Source organism: Ursus maritimus, unplaced genomic scaffold (genome assembly GCF_017311325.1).
Source record: "Ursus maritimus isolate PB19 unplaced genomic scaffold, ASM1731132v1 scaffold_27, whole genome shotgun sequence".
Taxonomy (NCBI): domain Eukaryota; kingdom Metazoa; phylum Chordata; class Mammalia; order Carnivora; family Ursidae; genus Ursus; species Ursus maritimus.
This window is the reverse complement of record NW_024425230.1, coordinates 23,710,576-23,728,612: the sequence shown is the minus strand read 5'-3', so window position 1 is coordinate 23,728,612 and position 18,037 is coordinate 23,710,576. Positions and strand designations below refer to the sequence as shown.

The 18,037-nt window shown below is 42.4% G+C and overlaps 1 protein-coding gene across 1 annotated transcript; it reads left to right on the top strand.

Moving 5' to 3' along the window:
- Positions 1–33: 33 nt before the first annotated feature.
- On the top strand, positions 34–15,625 carry SAXO2 (stabilizer of axonemal microtubules 2). Its single transcript, XM_040642876.1, has 4 exons — positions 34–220; positions 2,645–2,824; positions 7,609–7,811; positions 14,576–15,625. Exons 1-4 carry the CDS (start codon positions 183–185, stop codon positions 15,517–15,519), a joined length of 1,365 nt encoding a protein of 454 aa, XP_040498810.1. The 5' UTR covers positions 34–182; the 3' UTR covers positions 15,520–15,625.
- The last annotated feature ends 2,412 nt before the right edge of the window (positions 15,626–18,037 follow it).

The following is an 18,037-nucleotide window of genomic DNA, read 5'->3' as shown; positions in this document are numbered from 1 at the left end:
GCGCCGGGGGGCGGGGCTGGCGGGCGCACGACCTCTGACCCGCGCGCGTCTCTGACGCGCCGGAAGCCGGCACCGGGTCGGTCTCCCGGGCGCCTGCTGTTGCCCTGACGACCGCGGGCGCCGCGGCGGGGAGAAGCTGCCGGTGTTGAGGGCCGGTGGGGTGGCCACAGCCAGCCCAGAGCATGAGGAGCTGGTGTCTGTGTCAGATCTGCACCTGCGGGTAAGGAACGGCCAGCGTGGCGGCGGGCCGGGGCGCGGGGTGGCCGGAGCCGCGTCGTGGCCGCCCTGCGGAGGTGAAGGGACGCGGACGCTCGCTCCGCAAGGCTCCCGGGCTAAGCATTTCTTGCTTTAGGACTCCCTGGCCAGGTGCAAACTGAGCGCCGTCCGGCCAGGAGGAGGATATGAGCGCAGTAGCGGCGGGTCCTCAGGCTGCCCAGGGATGGGATCGGATCCCCCGGGGAGAGGGGATGCCCTCAACATCTCAGGGGGAAAGAGGAAGGAATAGGAATAGGACGCTGTGTAAGTCCTTGAGCTTTCAACCCGTGCTACGCTTTCTTCCACCTGGTGCTTCCCATCCAAGCCCAACCGTGTCCCCAGTCTCCTCCAGGCAGTGCCCCCTGGGGATCTGCCTGAGAAGGGAGTAGCCTCCACCCTGAAACCCAGGGTTGGTCTGTAAGTCCTGCCTAACAACTTCCCACCCTCTGTAAACACACTCTTCTCCCAGAGCTTCACTGTTGGCCCAGGGATTAGATCACGGCTAAATAAATATTAGGAGCATGTCGATTCCACGGAATGAATAAATGACCATGTAACAGTGGGAAGTGAGTGGGATGGTATCAATCAAATCTGTCATGTTTATGTTAGGATTTGAAAGTTGGTCATTTAGGCGGATAAATCAAGATGTTCAAAGCTCATTAAAAAAATCAAGAAACAGATGTAGCCTCCAGAAAAACTAAAAAACAGAGATCGGCAGAAAGTTGTTTCTAGAGATTGGAAACGTTGGGACAGGAGACTTTTGCTTTCCTTTATAAGCTTTTCCATATTTCTTATTTGTTTTGTTATAATGTGAATGTATGTCTTTGCTGGAAAATAAAACTAAGAACAACGAGAAATCCCAAAGCTTCGACTTGATTCTTGTAACTCAGTGCACCCACATCAGAACCTCCATGCATGACCTATGTACCCTGTCCCTGATTTTCCCAGGAGATCATGTGTGGTACTAAGTCACTTCAGCACCTTCCCAACGCCTCCATTGTCAGTCAGTAATCTCGAATCTCTCCACTCCTCTGATTTTCGATTTTCCTGAATAGCGTATGACACCACCTCTTCACTCTTCTGTACACTGCTATTCTTCCTGCTGTCCCACAACCTCCAAGCAAAGCAGCTGATTTCTCTTATGTTCTTCCTGGGGGTTCACCGAGTCCAGATATCCTAGCCGGTTCTAATTTCATCTACAGAGCATATGCATTTTCTTCAAATCCAACCTTCCCTGGGCTCATATCATTAGCCCTCGCATACAGCCCGGGTCCCCAAATGACACCGGACCTGAGAAACTGACCTTATATTTCAGCATTGTGGGATGTTATTTTTTTGTTTTGTTTGCTTGGCTTTTTCTGTCTGTTTTGTTAAGAGCTTTTATGGGTTTTTTTTTTTTTCTGATTATGAAATGAATATACATGAGGCATGGTATGAAAACGCAAGGCAAAAAATGTAGAATATAGTGAAAATCCCTCCTAATCCTAGTTCCCACAAATAATAAATGTTCTTTAAGACTTGTTTTACATTCTTTAAAAGGAAAGAGAGAGAAACAGACATACCATACACACTCTTCTGCAACCCACTTTTTTTCACTGTTCACAATTTCCGCATCTTGCAATGGCCACACCCGAAGATCAACCCCATTCTCTGTAACCCCTGTGTGCTATGAGCTTATATGATATATGGGTCAGCATTCTTTGTTATAGACAATGTAATCTACTGTGGCCTAGTCTAGAAATAAAAGAACTTAATAAGGAGTATATATAGCTCACAGAATTGTTGGAAGAACCAAAGGGAAAAATTCCCAAAAAAATCTCACCTCAGAACTGGGCTGCCAAGGGAGCCACTGCCTCTGCCAACAACCAGGAAACTGCAGCTGAGCTGTAGGCCCCGGAACCACTCCTAACCACCAAGGTCAGGGAGCTGCCGGTCAGGAAGCCACCCTGCCAACCTGAGTGCTGCCTGACAACTGCCGGCTCCAGCCTGTGTGCCTCTCCCACAATCCCGCCGGCAGAGCTGGGCTCTGCCTCACTCCCTAGGCAGCGCTCTCTGTGTCAGAGTAGCAGGTGAACAACCAACAGGTGAAAAGCTAAATTGTGTGTGGAACCTGCCTGCAAGGGGCCTGGGAGATGTGCTTGTGAGCTTTTCAGCTTCTTAGTGTAAGGAGACCACTAAACCTTTGTCAGAGGAAAACCAGAGTTTCCACCATAAAGGATGTACCATAATTTATTCTTGTTTTGGTAAACACCATTGCAGATTAAACAGAGGGTTTTTTGTGTTTGTTTTTTTAGTAGAGCTGCTTTTAAAGTTAGAGATTCTAAGATGCAATTATATAAAATATTTTTGGAATTCAAAGTAACCTTTCAGTTTATTTATGTTTGCACAGGCGACATCACTGTCCACATGGAACCACAAGGATTTATGAAAATTCTGGCATATCTTGCCCCACAACTGAATATTTGGAAAAATATCCTACCTATGGCAATGTTCTTCCACCTCAGAGTCTTAAACCCAAGCAAGAATTTCGACCATGCCGTCGTAAAATGGAAGGAATAACAACATTTAAGTAAATATTAAGAAACTATCTGCTTTACTCATTTCTCTCCCAACTCTTCTGCTCTTAATAAAGTTTTTTAACCCCTTAAGTGAACTATTAAGTTGATTAAAGTTGAACCAATCCGAGAAGCAAGGAACTAGTTGAATTGCAATTTGAAAAAAACAGAAAGATGAAAATTAAGTTAGAATGACAGAAAGTGAGAAGGAAAAAGGGAAATAAGTTTTATTGATTTTTGTAACCGCTTAAAATCTCATGTTTATGTGCTTTCCACTGTCACCTCCAACTAGAGGAATACAGGAGCTTCCTGTTTTTTCTGTAACTGCTCTAGTTGTTACATCTTTGTTCTATTTCCTATACTTTAGTGTGCAGAGATGATCTTTTTAAAATGCAGTTCTAATCCTATCACCTCCTTGCTTAAAATACTTATACTTTCCCATTGTATTTAATATACACCAAAATCCCTGCCAAAATCCCTTCATGGTTTGGTCCCTAACTGCTTCTCTAATTTATTTTCATTGTGCTCTTTAGTGCTCACATCCCATAGGACACTTCTCATCTCTTGAAAATATCGGGATTCCCTTGCCACACAGCCTTCCAATATACTATTTTACTTACTTGGAAATTTCCCTCCCTCTTACCCTAGTTAATGCCCGTGTAAGCTATAGATCTCAACTCAGTTATCACTCTGAAAGCCTCTGACACGTGTGTATCCAGCTCTCAGGCTGGGTAAAAGTCCCCTATGTAAGCCCTCAAAGCATCTTCCTATTATTTATCATCGATCCATTTCAGAGGCCCATGCAAGCAGGGACTGTGACTGTTCTTATCTTAGCATTCTATTTCCAGAAACCTAGCATGATGCCTGCTAGCACATAGGAGGCACTCGATATTTATTCAGTGGGTGATAGACAAGAAAAGTCCTCTAAGCCTAAACTCCTCATTTGGACTTTGCTTTTTTTTTTTTTCTTAATGTTTTGTATCTTCGTCATAGGTTAATTCTTTTCTTTATTCTGTTAATGTGCACACCATATTCAAGGCACAACCTTAGATGTTAAGTATAAAAAGATCAATAAATAGAGGTTTCTGCTTTCAAGGAATGTATACATCAGATTTCTATAATTTGGAGGTTTAAAAATGCTCTATAACAACTTTAGTTCGCTGTGTTCTCCATTTTCATATCATCTTAGATAGGGCTCATTCTACTTGCATGAGCAAAGGTTGAAACCTTCAAACTTGTAGTCCAGTACTTCGACCTTTAACATTTCAGGCCACCCTGGCAGTAACAGTGCTTCAGTGACTCCTCTGGACTTCCGTACGGGTGGCTCTTCCACAGATTTGAAAATCTTCCATAGTCCTCAGACTTGGTGTGCTTTGAATCAACCAGAAGGGTTAAAATTGCAGATTCCAGAGTTCCACCTAAAACAGTCAATAGATAATGGAGCGGATCCCAGGAATCTGCAGTTTTAACCAGCATTGCTGTCATTCTGTTGCCGTAGATTCAATGAAATCGGTCAAGTACTGCACTGATCCCTGGGTATGACATGGGACGTAAAGAAGGACTGTACCCCACAGTGACTTAACAGCCTTGTGGGAATGGCAGTTGAAAAACAAAAACTCAGATAAACAAGATACAAATTAAAGCAAATGAGATGAAGAAATTGAGCAACTGAGAGCAAATGGGATGATTGCTCTTTTTTCTTCACCTTACTGTTCATTCTTCCTCGATGCCTTAATGATTCATAATGGAGATTTGAAATGAATTCTACAATATGTATATTTATTGAATAAAGATTTTTGCTTTTAACTAGTTCCAAATGTTAAAATTAGGAAAGTATAACTGCCATATCTTTCTTTAAAAAGGCAATTGTTTTTCAGTTCTGGGTTTGTCAGTTGACTGGTTCAACTATCCTTTCATAGTAAAAAAAAACAAAACAAAACCCCAAGAAACAACCAAACAAAAAAAAGAAAAAAGAAAGAAAGAAAAAGATATCCCAACTCCCAAAAAATCAAAATATGCCAATAAAACTAAAATTTCCATTTCTTAAATCATCATCTCTACCCTGAGTAAAACATCGCATCTTTTCTTTGTATTTTGACTAGGGAACTAGCAGTATTTCCAAGAGCCTCATGCCGGGGCTTTAGAACCCTCATGTCAACTGTGTTGACTAAGCAGCAGAAAGCTGATGTGTCTGTACAGAGAATAAAAGGTCATCCTATACTTTTTTAGAATAGAGGCCAAGACTGTGTAAGGAGCAGATGTCTAGACGTGTATAAGATTTTGGATCCTTTACAGCAGGACGGGTGCAGTACAGTTTGAGGACCGCCAGAGTTGGCGGGGAGTCTGCCCTGTGTGTGGGGACATATCCGATGACTAAGAGTGTATTTACCCATTACCACTTCTCCATAGAAAGCTGCTTTGGGTTTGGAGGTACACTAACTTTTAACTGGTCTAACTAGAGAAGCCAAGACTTCTAAGCTTTCTCTCTGTCTTCTCCGTAATTCTTCCACTCCTGATTGCATTTTTAGCCTATGCCCCTCTAGCTGGTATTTGGGAAGAGCAAAGAACAACTCAGATGTCTTGAGAATAAGAGGTATGTGATTTCTACTATTTATCTATTAAATAATACTTAGTAAGCGCTTGTTAAGTGCCAGGCACTAGGCTAACCAGGTTACAGAGGTTAGCAGAAACAGCCAAGAGCTCTGTGCTCACAGATGCTGCAGTCCAGTGAAGGAAGCGACGCATCACTCAAAGTAAGTACAAAATCGCCCCAGGGATAAAATCCAGGAAGGGTAGGCGCAGGTGACTTGAGAGCCAGAATAAAAGGTTTGGCTTTATCAGGGAAATGAGAAGAACGAGTGCAATCCTGAAGAACGGGAAGCAATTAATGGGATGAAGTAGGTAAGGAAATGCACTGCAAAGAGCAGCATGCAGCAGCAGGAGCGTGGACAGAAGGCCAGCTCGGGCGCAGAAAGCAAGAGGAAGCGGCTAGAGAAGGAGATGTGTGGGGCCTCTGGGCCACGTGTGGTGTTTTCTGTGTCCTTAGAGTAGTAAGAGGCCACTGAAGGTTTCTTTCTCATGTGTCTGCTTGCTTGCTTGCTTGCTTGCTTGTTTTTTGAGGGGGTGTGGAAGGGGGTAAGGAAGAGGCCAGGCAGCTCAGAGCAGGAATAACCTGACCAAATTTGCATGAGAAAGGATCACTTTGGGTGCCGGTGAGGAAAGACGGAAGCTTTGCCGGTGGGCAAAGACAAATGAGTTTAGGAATTGTTGAATTGATTTGAATAAGCTATTGTGGGAGCTTGGACTGTTGTGGTAATGACATAGAGAAAATGGTGAGATCTGAGAGAGATTTAGGAGGCGAAAGTGACAGGAGGTGATGAGGAAGCAGCAGCCACAGGAGGGAGCTGAGGTGTGAAGGATGAGCGCTGGGGCCCCGTGCCGCTAAAGAGAGGGGATGCCCTTCACTACGATGGGACACCAGCAAACGGACCAGCTTTGTTGGGGGCATGTTAAGTGTTGAGGTGCCATTGCAAATACAGGTAGGGAACTCAGAGAAGGGTGTAAGCTAAGCTATCAATTGGTGGGTCATTTCTATTTTGGTAGTAATTGAAGTTGCGGGAGTAGAGCTGTCTTTGGGGTGGGCTCCGGAAGAGAAGAAGAACGTGGGTAGGCCCAAGTGTTGAGAAACCCCCTGCATTTAATGGCCAAGGAGAGGGGGGCGAAGCTCCATCAGAGGCTGAGGAGAAACGAGCAGGAAGACAGGAACAGAGAGTCTCCTGGAGACAAAGGGAGTGGGCAATCATGCCCATCAAGGAAGAGGAGGACTACAGACGTCTGATGGACTCAGTCACAGAGAAGCCACTGTGACCCTTCAGGCTGTGCTGGACTCCGGCTTGACATGGGTGCATGGGGCAGAGGAAGAGGAGCCAACACGTCTAAGAAATTACATCGTGAGGAGAAGGGATTCAGCAAGGTTTTTGGCTTTTGGAGCTTACGGACATATGTAGGAAATAGTGATTAATACAAAATACGAGACGGCTTAAACCAATAAAGTGAGTTCAGAAGAAAAAAGCAGTTTTGAAGATGTGTAGTCATAATAGTAGTGGCTGACATGTGGCCCTTACTGTGTACCAAGCTCTCGTGCTCGTGTGTGCGCGTGTGTGCACAAGTCCTTATGAGCTAGATGACATGATTGTCCAGTTTATATACAAGGAAACCGGGACCTAGACGGGTTAACTACGTTTGCTGAACGAAGGTCATGCATGTGGTGAGCAACAGAGCCAGGATTTGGACCCAGGGAGTCTGGTCCCTCTGGGTCTGTCGTCTGCACCCCACCACACAGCCCCAGTGTCTGCAGCACCATTTCCGCCACATAATGTTATAAATGCCCGGGCTGGCTGGCCTGCGATGTGGCTCTCACCCACGGCAAGGGCTCCCCGGGGATCCAAAGACGAGTAAGAATCACATCCATACTATGATTCATTAGGTCTCTCACCTAAGATTTCCTTCCAGGTTCAAAAAAAATTCAGTTACTTAAAGATGTTATTTATGTGAGATGCAATCAACTAAAGATCCACATCAAAATGATGTTTGAAAACTAGGATTTTTGACATTTATTTCTTAAGATATTTAGTCGCTACATCGGACATAAAGGAACTATTTCAAGTAGCTTATCAACTATCACCATTTTAATATCTTCTTAGACTGTTCAACTGAAATAAACCTGAAGATTTTAATACTGCGTTGAAATATAAATAAAGGAACCTGTGAGGCTATGTTTCAAATTTATATATTTCAGATCGGATTATCGTCCTTATGAGATAGTCCAACAGCCTCGCCACGTACCAGAAGAATACAAACCAAAACAGGGAGAGATTGATCTTGGCACTACCTACAAACGGGATTTTAATTCTTACAAAGTGCAGCCTGTGGCCATAGTCCGGCCTTTGGAGAGACAACGAGTTAAACAAGGGAAGGTGGACACTGTCCCAACCTATAAAGGTAACTTGCCCTCTCAAAAGTGAAGCAGCCAGAATACTAAAGCTCGCTTCCATCCAACATCAAATCATAGTCTGGTGTGTTGCAAACTTCACTCCCACGGCTTGGGAAAGCTTGTTTTGCTTTGGTCAAAGTAGTAGGATACGGCTAAAAAAAGACCATTTGCCTGATTGAGAGTTCAAAGACCTGGGTTTCTGTCCAAATTTAGCCACTTAATTCATTTTCTCTACCTGAAAACATACATAGTTGATCCACAATGTGGTTTGAACTGTGTGGGTCCCCATTATGTGTAGATTATTTTCAATATATACAGTCCAGTCCTGTAAATGTATTTTCTCTTCCTTATGATTTTCTTAACATTTTCTTTTCTCTAGCTTACTTTATTGTAAAAATACAGCATACAATACATATAACGTACAAAATATACGTTGACTGTTATGCTATTGTTAAGGTTTCTGGTCAACAGTAGGCCATTGGCAGTTTTAAGGAGTCAAAGTTATGTACAGATTTTTGACTGCACAAGGGTGCAGTGCCCCTAACTCCTGTGTTGTTCAAAGGGCCACCCATAAATCAAAGGATGCCATTGAACAAGCATTATGTCACACTTGTCACATTATGCCACATTAGTTGGCACTGTTCCTTTCTTTCCATTCCAGAATGAGTTGAAACTCTACTGAGTGTATTGGAGTCTTTCAGAAGATCAAATAAATAGCAACCCTCTTTACCACTTAAGTTCTGAACCAACGGATAAAGCGAAAGAGTTAGCAGATGGAGAACCAAATATTCCCTTTATAAAAGTGAAAAAGACTAGGGTGAAGGATAAAGCCGATGCTTCCCGATACTGAACTCAGAATCAAACAGGCGGACCCACCCAGTGACGATGTTGCACCACCATTTAGGAGACCAGCTCCTCTAAGACTTCCAGCATGGGCGAAGTGTGAGAATACTCCCTGCTGGCAACTGACTTGGGAGAGTAAGGGACTGGACAGTGTATGGCTAGTTTCTTTCCAAAAATCAATCTGATTTTAAAATACTCTATTGCTTTTGGGGAATGGGGTCTTTTCTTTAAAGGCTATCTTGTTAGTACGTATTATTTCTGTATTATTTTTTGTTAATATAATTGCATATTTAAGTTTGTATCCTTGTCATTAGTATGTGATATAGCTGAGTGGTATGTCCACATAGAAAACCCTTTGTAAAAGTGAGCTCATCCACAACAAAAGCAGTGGTTTACAGTTTAAATAGACAATAGCTGAACGCATGTTTTCTTCCGATATCACCCTTAGCAGTTCAATGGGTGAGTAAATGCATGTTATCAGTACACTATGATCTATAAGTAGGGAAGTCAGGAGCATTGTGCTTTCGTCTTTTAGGCTGTGAGCACATAAGATGCTACCTAAGGAACAAAGTGTTAAGACAATGCATACGGTGAACAAGTATATTGTTATAACGCAATATAGCATATAACCGTCGCAGATCTGTATCTACTGGTATGCAGAGGAGGTCAGCCACTGCCATAACAATTTGACAAAAAAATATCATTGGTGAAAACAACTGGGTGTTTTAACAACCATAGTAAAAATTTATTTTCTCTTTTGTCCTATAAGATCTATCAAAAAATATCAGTAATATTGATAATCCTTGATTGCTATGACAATTACACATAACACGCACACACAGACACACATACACACACACACTAGTTCTAGCTTCTCATTACCTGGGTTTCCTGTAGATTTCCATATGTCCACTCCCATAATCCAATGTTGAGGATTCCTGGGCTCCCTCTGGTTTTCTCACTTCTGACCTTTCCTAGTGAGGAAAGGTTATCTTTGTATTTCCAGGTGTGGGATCATGAGACAATAAATATTAAGGGTCAACGCAGTGCTCAGTCTGTGTGATGAGCATACTGCAAGTTCTGTAGATACCTATTTAAGGACAGGTCTGTAGCTGACGAGAAATCACAATGAGAAGAGGCTCTCTCACTAACCACAGGGAATCAGAGAACAGAAGAAAGACAGAGAGGGGATCTGATAAAGAGAACAGAAGAGAAACCCTGTAGGGCTGTGGCGAAAGGGTAACATCCAGATTCTGGAGATGCAGTTCTATGAGACAGGTTACTCATGGACAGAAACGGATCTGCTCCCAGCAGCCTCAGGTTAGAAAGTCATTTATATTGAATGTAGATGGTGAAAATAGGCCAGCATTGGATTTGGTAAATGTTTTAAGGATTACTCTGCTCTGTGCTAGGCACTGTAGAGAGTCCAGAGATCTGAACTGAGCGTGGTGGTTAACAGATACTTTATGGTGAGGAAAAAAACAGTAGTAGCATACAAGATGAAATAGCCATACTAGAAAATAATAATATGTGTTATCACTAGGGAGGAGGATAATTCACTAGAAAATTAATGGAACAAATCATGTTTCAAAAATTTAGACTGAGCAAGACTGAGCAAGATTCAGGCCAGCCTGGGAATGTATCAGAGACCATTAAGTATCGATCTACAGGAAAGAGAGGGACATCACAAAAACTAGGATGAAATGAGCAAAAACGCATAGAGCCAGAAAAATAAAGGGGCTGTTCCATAAACATCAGAGGATTTCTGGAACTGAGAGATTAGGGTGTAATTCTATAAATGTAGGTAGAGATCAGATCGTGAAGCGCTGACTACCAGACTGAGGCACTTGACATTTTTCTCGTAGCTGCTAAAAATGCTTGAGTTCTGTTTCCAGGTAGGATATAGTAAGTGGCAGAAAGCCATTATTTCCACGGCAATTGCTAAAAATATGTACACATTTTTAAAGTGTAAGAAATCTCTTTAATGGCATCAGACAGCTGTAGAAGCAAATAACTAAAACTGCAGAGATGGAGAGGCCTTCCTGGGTGAGCTTAGATAGTCAACCGTTTGCTTCCCCGGGAGCATCTGTCACACCCGGGCCTAGGCTGAAGACTCGGCTCGGCATAAGCAGAGAGACTCTACCAGGTAAAGCAAAACCAATGGAGCACCTGATATGTGGACTGGTATGACAAATTGGAATCTATCAGTCCTCCAGATGTATGGCTGGTTTTCCTTGTGGGATGTTTGCTGAGTGTGTAGGGGGTATGGGAGGGACACTGGGCCAGAAAGATCCCACAGAAATATCCCACAGCTGTACTTGGGAGTAAGTACTTAGGAGATAAAGTCCTACAGAATGAGGGCTGTACCACAAACACACCACAATTCTTGTCCTTGTAACTAGAGGAAGATTATGTCTAACTAAGCACCAACCTAGCTCAATTCCTGATTGGATCAGGGTGATCTGCCTAAATTGGAAAAACCAAGCTTTTTCCTGCTGAAAATAACATTGATTTTAATATCTATGGTTTATTTATACATGACACCCAGCATTTGGTAAAGTATGAGACCTATGAAGAGTCAGGAAATATCTGGAGAGATGATAGTCAAGAAATTTCCAAAATTGATGAACGAATCAGGCCACAGATTGAAGAAGCTCAACAAATCCCCAAACAGTTAAATACAAAGAATACCACTTAGGCAACTATCATCAAACTTCTGAAGACCAGATGAAGGTGAATTCTCAAAAGTAGTTAGAGAAAAACTACACATTATTTATGAAAAGAAAAATTAAAAACCCCAGAGAATTTGTTAGTAACCAACCCATACTACAAAAAGTAGTAAAGGAAGTTCTTCAGGTTGAAGGAAAATGATTCCAGAGGGCAGCGTGAAATGCAGGAAGGAATGAAACACACAAAAAGGGTAAATTGTGGGTAAATATAAAAGAATATTGACTACTTAAAGTCACAATAATTATATTACACATTTTTACATAAATACAGAAGTAAAATATAGCACAAAAGACGGAGGGTGTAAATGGAATTACACTGTTGAAAGTTTCTTCCACTGCTCTAGATGTGGTAAAAATACCAATTTAAGTTCAAGTAGGCCAAAAAGATCCCCTAATAAGTCAAAAATGAATTATACTCTAAAAATAGGGAAAGTTCTAATTAAAATGCTAACAGAAAAAATGGAATAGTAAAAATACCCTTTATCCAAAAGAAGGCAGAAAATAAGGGGTAAAGGAACAAAGAACGTGTGGGAATAGTCAAAAGGAAATAGCAATATAATCAACTTAAACTCAACTAGATCATTCATTACATTAAACATAAATGAAATAAAAATTTCAATTAAAACTCCAAGATTGATTATTCAGGTGGAGCATACAAAGTTTTATGTACCTCCTGAAATAGAGCTATCTAGTAGGAAGATAGATATGTGGGTTTGGTGTTCAAAAGGAAGTCTGGAATGGACGTTCAGCCTCCGGAGGTCATCGGCTTACAGGCAGTATTACAATCATGGGAGTTGTTTGATGATATGTAGATTGAGAAAGAAATGCCCACGATGGAGCCCCCTGGCTTTATAAAAGTTGTTTCCAAGTCCTTGGTGCCATAAGGTGCCTCAAGGAACAGGTTCCAAGGTACCAAGGAAGAGAACTAACATGTGCAACTCAGGACTTTTGTCCTCAAAGAGGAACCTAGAACCCCTCACTATATAAGGATGGGGATGGAGCTCTGCATACAGATGTTCATGGTGAGCAAACACATGCAGACACCTCATGGACTTAAAGCTGTTCAGAAGAAAGCAAATTTGCTAACTAGATTTTAGTGGTTAGAAATCAAAAGAATGAGCAGAAGAAACGCAATTGCCCTTATCTAATCAGGACAATACCACAGTTGCCAGATGGCCAGACTGCACTGTTAGATGCGCATAACACGGTGTTTCCCCTTTCTAGAAGTGTCATGAGACACTAAGAACAGATGATATTAATAAATACTCTGATGTTTTAAAGGTATCACTATAGTGTTATTAATAAATATTCCAGAATGTGCAAATAATCAGTATTCCGGGCATATGAGCATAGGCATATGTATAAAAGGAAAATCCATTTTCTGCAGTTATCTGGAACTGATATTCACGGTAGTGTGTGCTATCAAAACTTGTGTCTCAGTCTGCAAATTTTTGCTTCCTTTTTGAAAACCAAAGCTGGTTTGGTAATGGAGAAATACTCTCTTCTATTTATTTTCTCTCATGAAATTAACATTTTTTCCTCAGTTGTTTTGGCAGCCACGTGGAAATCTAGGCCTTCAATACCACCCTGTGATTTCCTTTTAGTTTCTGAAAATAGTGTTATAATTTTATACTTCAGGTTGCAAATAACAGAGATTCCTTCATGGGGCCTCAAGCAAAAGACAGTTCGTGGTAAGGGCTTCCTGTGCACTGCTAGTGGAAAGCTGTCAGGGTCAGAGGAAGCTTGAGGGAAGAGCTACTCCCTCCCTCTCTGCAAGAGCCCCATGGTTTCTATTACAGCATCTTCACTTCTCTGCACACATCCAGTCTGATTGCCACTCCACTACATGGCCTCCTCTGCCTGTTTATCTCTTCTGTTACCCTACAGGTGGATTTTGAAGTCTTCACCTTACCACAGCTCCTCAATTCTACTTTGTGGCATACTTTTAGATTCATCTCCCACTTTTATCTGGCTCCATATTTTCAAATTTGGGTTCACAAGAACAAGAATGGCTTACCCAGCTCATCTCTTCTTGACAGGCTGATTTGTCTGTCTCTGCTGGCCTAAAGATTGTCTGCTCTTGGGCCAGGCATCCACTGTCATCCAAATACCAGTAGCTTGATGAGGTGGAGGTTAACGATCTGGTGGCAGAAATATCTTGAATGAGGAATTTTTCTATCCAAAGGAAGTATCCACTTAAAAAGCATTTGAGTTTTGGTCTTTCCAATAGGCATTACATGGACTTTAGTCTAGACTCTAATACATTTTCTTGCATAACTTCTGTCTTTTATAAAATTAATCTTTGGTATACATCGTTTTGGGTGAAGTCAATTCCACAGTATTTCTTAGCTTTCTACCTTTCTCATCTAGAAATAGAAAAACTAAATAACCCTTGGTTGAAATATAAGTACTTCAGTTTTCCATCCACGTTCTAGGTATGCCACAAGAAGCAGAATTAAGGTATTTAACCCTAAATCTCAGACTTAGCTCTGATGTCGACTTCAAAATTCTACATACAATTCCTGATGTTTGAAAGCACTCAGTTCAGGCCTCTGGCCTCTAGATGGCCCTCTGTCTTTTGGTGATACCTTGAAGTCCATTTTCTGAGAAGGTAAAGTTGAAGGCAATGATCTTTCTGATATCGTACAAGTTATTCTGTATGTTTGCTCAGGGTGTCTGGTAGGCTTTCCTACAGTATAATGGAGTTGAAATTCTCTCTCCTTTGAGGAGTCTCTCCAAGGCAAAGAATAATACCCACATCACTTTTGCCCACACATCGGGGCCTTTAATTTTATGTTAATCCCTAGATTTTATGGTTTACTTTAGCATTTCATGAGTTATGGTGAAAATCCCAACCAGTTCCTGGAAAACACAACCATAATCTCCTAAACTCTGTCTTTACCCAAAACACAGGGTTTCAAAAACTACCAACAAGGCAAGCTCAGATGTTCTATTCCCTTGTTGTATATGCAGGTAAATCTAGGAGTAGAAAGTTATATGGACTAAAGTGAGAGATAGGAGGAGGAAGGTGGATATGAAGAAAGCACAAATCAGGGGAATCTGAGCAACTTCAGACTTGGTTAGTGTTCAGATTTCTGAAGGAATTGAAAGGCTGTTTGGCAATGAGACAAGTAAGTCATGATTTTTAGAAGACAGTTGTTTTCTTCAGTATTTTAAATGCTCTCTTTTTTATTTTCAAGATGATTATAGAGCTTGGGACGTTCAGAAAATTGACCTTTATAAACCAGAACAAACTTATCATCCCCCCGCTGTGAAATTTGGAAATTCAACTACATTTCAGGATGACTTTGTTCCTCAGGAAATAAAGCCTAGGCAAAGCTTTAAGCCCAGCCCTGTGGTCAAACGTTCCATAGTCCCTTTTAATGGCGATACAAGTCATCGCCTTGATTACGTACCTTATCAGCTAGAATTCAAGTTTGCAAGGCCAAAAGAAGTGTACAAGCCAACCAACCAACCCTTTGAGGATCTCACAACTCACCGCTATGACTTTCAGGGTCTTGTTGGCGAAACTGCAAAAATCTGCAGACCGCCATACACCAGAGTGACCCAAAATGCTCATTTCGAAGGAAGCACAGAATTCCGTGAGAGCTTTCAACCGTGGGAAATCCCAGCACCCGAAGCCAAGAAACCACAAGAGTATGTCCCGCCCGCAGGTACCATGCAGTTAAACAGCACGAGCCATCTCGACTATGTTCCCCATCAGACCACACGTGTCAGTCCCATCAGGCCGGTTTCTCAGAGAAGAAATTACAATTTTCCTTTTCAAGGAAAAAGCACCACAAAGGAAGATTTTCCAGCCTGGGAATGCTGTCGTCAAGGTCTTATTAAGCAGCAGCAGCAGATTCCCAACCCATCTGGAAAATTTGACGGTTGGAGCACTTCCAGGTCTCACTACGTGCCACATGAGCTGATTCCGACCGAGAGCTGCAAACCCGCACATGCTCTGCTTACGAGTTCTGCTCCATTCGATGACACCACCGTGTACTCTCTAGACTACACACCGAAGAAACAGGGAACCTGCCCTGCTAGCTATCCTTCTCCTCCAGGGTATATCTTTGAAACTACAAATTCTCGAGGTCATCAGTTCTTCCGCAAGGTCACGCCCGCAGTGGAGGCCTTCTAATCATCCAATCACGTTTAAAAGGAAGCTCACAGATACTGGTTCTTCTAAAGGCAAAGCCAGTTTTTTTTTTTTCAAGGGGGGAGGCGCAGAGGGAGAGGGAGAATCTTAAGCAGGCTCCAAGCCCAGCACAGAGCCAGACTCGGGGCTCTGTCTCACAACCCTGAGATCATGACCTGAGCCAAAATCAAGAGTTGGACGCTTAACCGACTAAGCCACCCACATGCCCCAAAGCCAATTTTTTATAGTCAAAATAATTTATGAGAGAGCTAAAACAAACAAATCATTTCTAAAATTTTAAACAAGAAAATTGGAAAATGAATCATAAGAAATAAGGACTTTAAAATCCATTTTGTACTGATCTTTTACCAAGATTGTTCTTTAATATGCTATTCTGAAAGTTGAATCATGGACGTTCCCAACTGAACTCCTTGAATTCCCAACCTACTCTTTGGTAGCTTGTCTCCAATCTATTATCATTTACACTTATGTCTTTAATTACGGCAACCACACAGTTACTGCCCCACCAGCTGTCATGTGTCGAGCGCACTAGGACCGTCTAGCACACCTCTGGAAATGATGCATGGATTCCTCATCCAAGACCATGGTCTTCATTTCCTCGGACTTCAGGGCATCGACACAGGGCACTCTGGTTGTTGGTGCTGAGGGCGGTCACACTGCTCCTCACCACGTTCACAAGAGGAAGTGTGATGTGACAAGCAAAGGCTCTGTGGGCTAGGAATCAAGGCTCTGAGTTTGGGTTCCGATGACATTACCCTAGGCCAATGACGCGTGTCTCCGGGCCCCAGTGTCTTCATTTGTAAAAGGACATCTGCTCTGCTTAGCTCGCGAATATTCTGTTCTGAGCATCAGATCATGTGAGTCATTGTAACCCGAAAGTAAAAATGCTAAACAAATGTTGGGGATTCTTAATAAGTCCCTTAATCCCTTCTTGTACCTGTTTTCTCCTTTTTCAAATTAGGGTAATTAACCTACTCAATACTCACTTTCCGGCTTAAGGCAAGGATTGTAAAATGACCGAATTAGCCTTGAGCTTATGAGTCGTTTGATTCCTGAGAAGAGTCTTGTCCTCCAGAGCCGCACAAGTGCCTGAGAGCTCGTTACAGAGAACGGAGAGCTTGGATTAGGAGAAAAACATGGTTTGAAAGACACTACTTGCAGGAAGGGAAACTGGTATTTGTTAGAGTAGTTTTAGGGATGACCGACAGCTCTGAAGACTCTTCAGGGTAACCTTGGGTGAGGATGTACCTAATTGCCGCGCCCGGAGTCAGGTTCAGAAGCAGCGGAGGGCTCGGCGGGGGGCACATTTACGTCCTTCTTCTCCAGCGTGAGCTAAGGGCTAAGAAGGGAGGGAAAGAATGATGCCAGTAAGTCAAGTAGGAAGAACGTGCTGCATTTATAAATGCTGAAAATGTCCTAATGAACCGAACTCCTGTTGTTTCTTTTTTGTTGAGAATTGATTGCATTATGGGAGAGTATGATTTATTTTAGCCCAAAGTTTGATCTTTTGTAGCTTTAGAGTTGTTTCAAATAATATGCTTAATTGAGAATAAGTCCACCAACTTTTGGCTAAAATGTTTTTCATATTTAAAGTAGCTTGTTTTATTTATGTTTGTATTAGTGAAAATTATGGTATGTAATTTTATTTCTGTACCAAATTTTCTCTGGAAAAGAAAGCTTTTTAATAAAGTCTTATCTATGTTAACCTGTACATAACTAGATACGCTTACATTTTCAATAGAAAACTTATTATATACTTAAAAGGCAACAGTAGGGAGTATGATAACGCTCTCAACCTGGCCCATTTTCTGATGCTGGACATTCAAATCCTTCTGCCATCTAATGGGGGCGGTCTCCTCCCTGGACAAAGGTTCCCCACAGGAAGATGTACCCTGGGGTTTCCCAAGGCAATGTGACTTGAGCTGAGGACACGAAGATGAATAATGTCATGCCCCATAATCTAACACTCAATATACCAGGTGTGAATAAGAGATTAAAACAGGGTGTACATGGGCCACTTAGCCTGAGAGTTCAGGAAAAGCTTCGTGAAGGAGAGAACAGCTGAGCTGAATCTTGAACGGTAAGTAGGAACTTGCCAGATCAAGGAAAGCAGGGAGGTGGGAACAGAGGGATCTATCGCTCTGGGCAAGAGTCAGAGAGTTCCAAAGGTGGCGGTGGAACACCAGCAGCACCTGACTCATGGTCTCTTTAGGTCTCCTTGAAGTAGGTACCGTGCAGGCACGCGCGCGCGCGCACACACACACACACACACCCCACTGTAACAGCACTGGAAACCAGTACTATTTAATAACCTGCCAGGTTCTAGAAGGAATTTTCACTACGCCAAACTGGGATGAATCCGATGAGGAAAGGAGGATAATTCAGAGAGGAAAGGCAGTAGGAAATTCCCACCCTCACCCCGTCCCATGTCCATCTGTCTCCCTGCAGATCCTTGTAGAAAATAAGCCCCACAGATTCAGAAACTCGAAAGGAATGCTTT

Bases quoted from the DNA above. Each gene is read 5' to 3' on its own strand.
- SAXO2 (XM_040642876.1), top strand. From the start codon at position 183: ATGAGGAGCTGGTGTCTGTGTCAGATCTGCACCTGCGG. The intron at 221-2,644 runs GTAAGGAACGGC...ATGTTTGCACAG, and splicing joins TGTCAGATCTGCACCTGCGG to GCGACATCACTGTCCACATG. The intron at 2,825-7,608 runs GTAAATATTAAG...TATATATTTCAG, and splicing joins GAAGGAATAACAACATTTAA to ATCGGATTATCGTCCTTATG.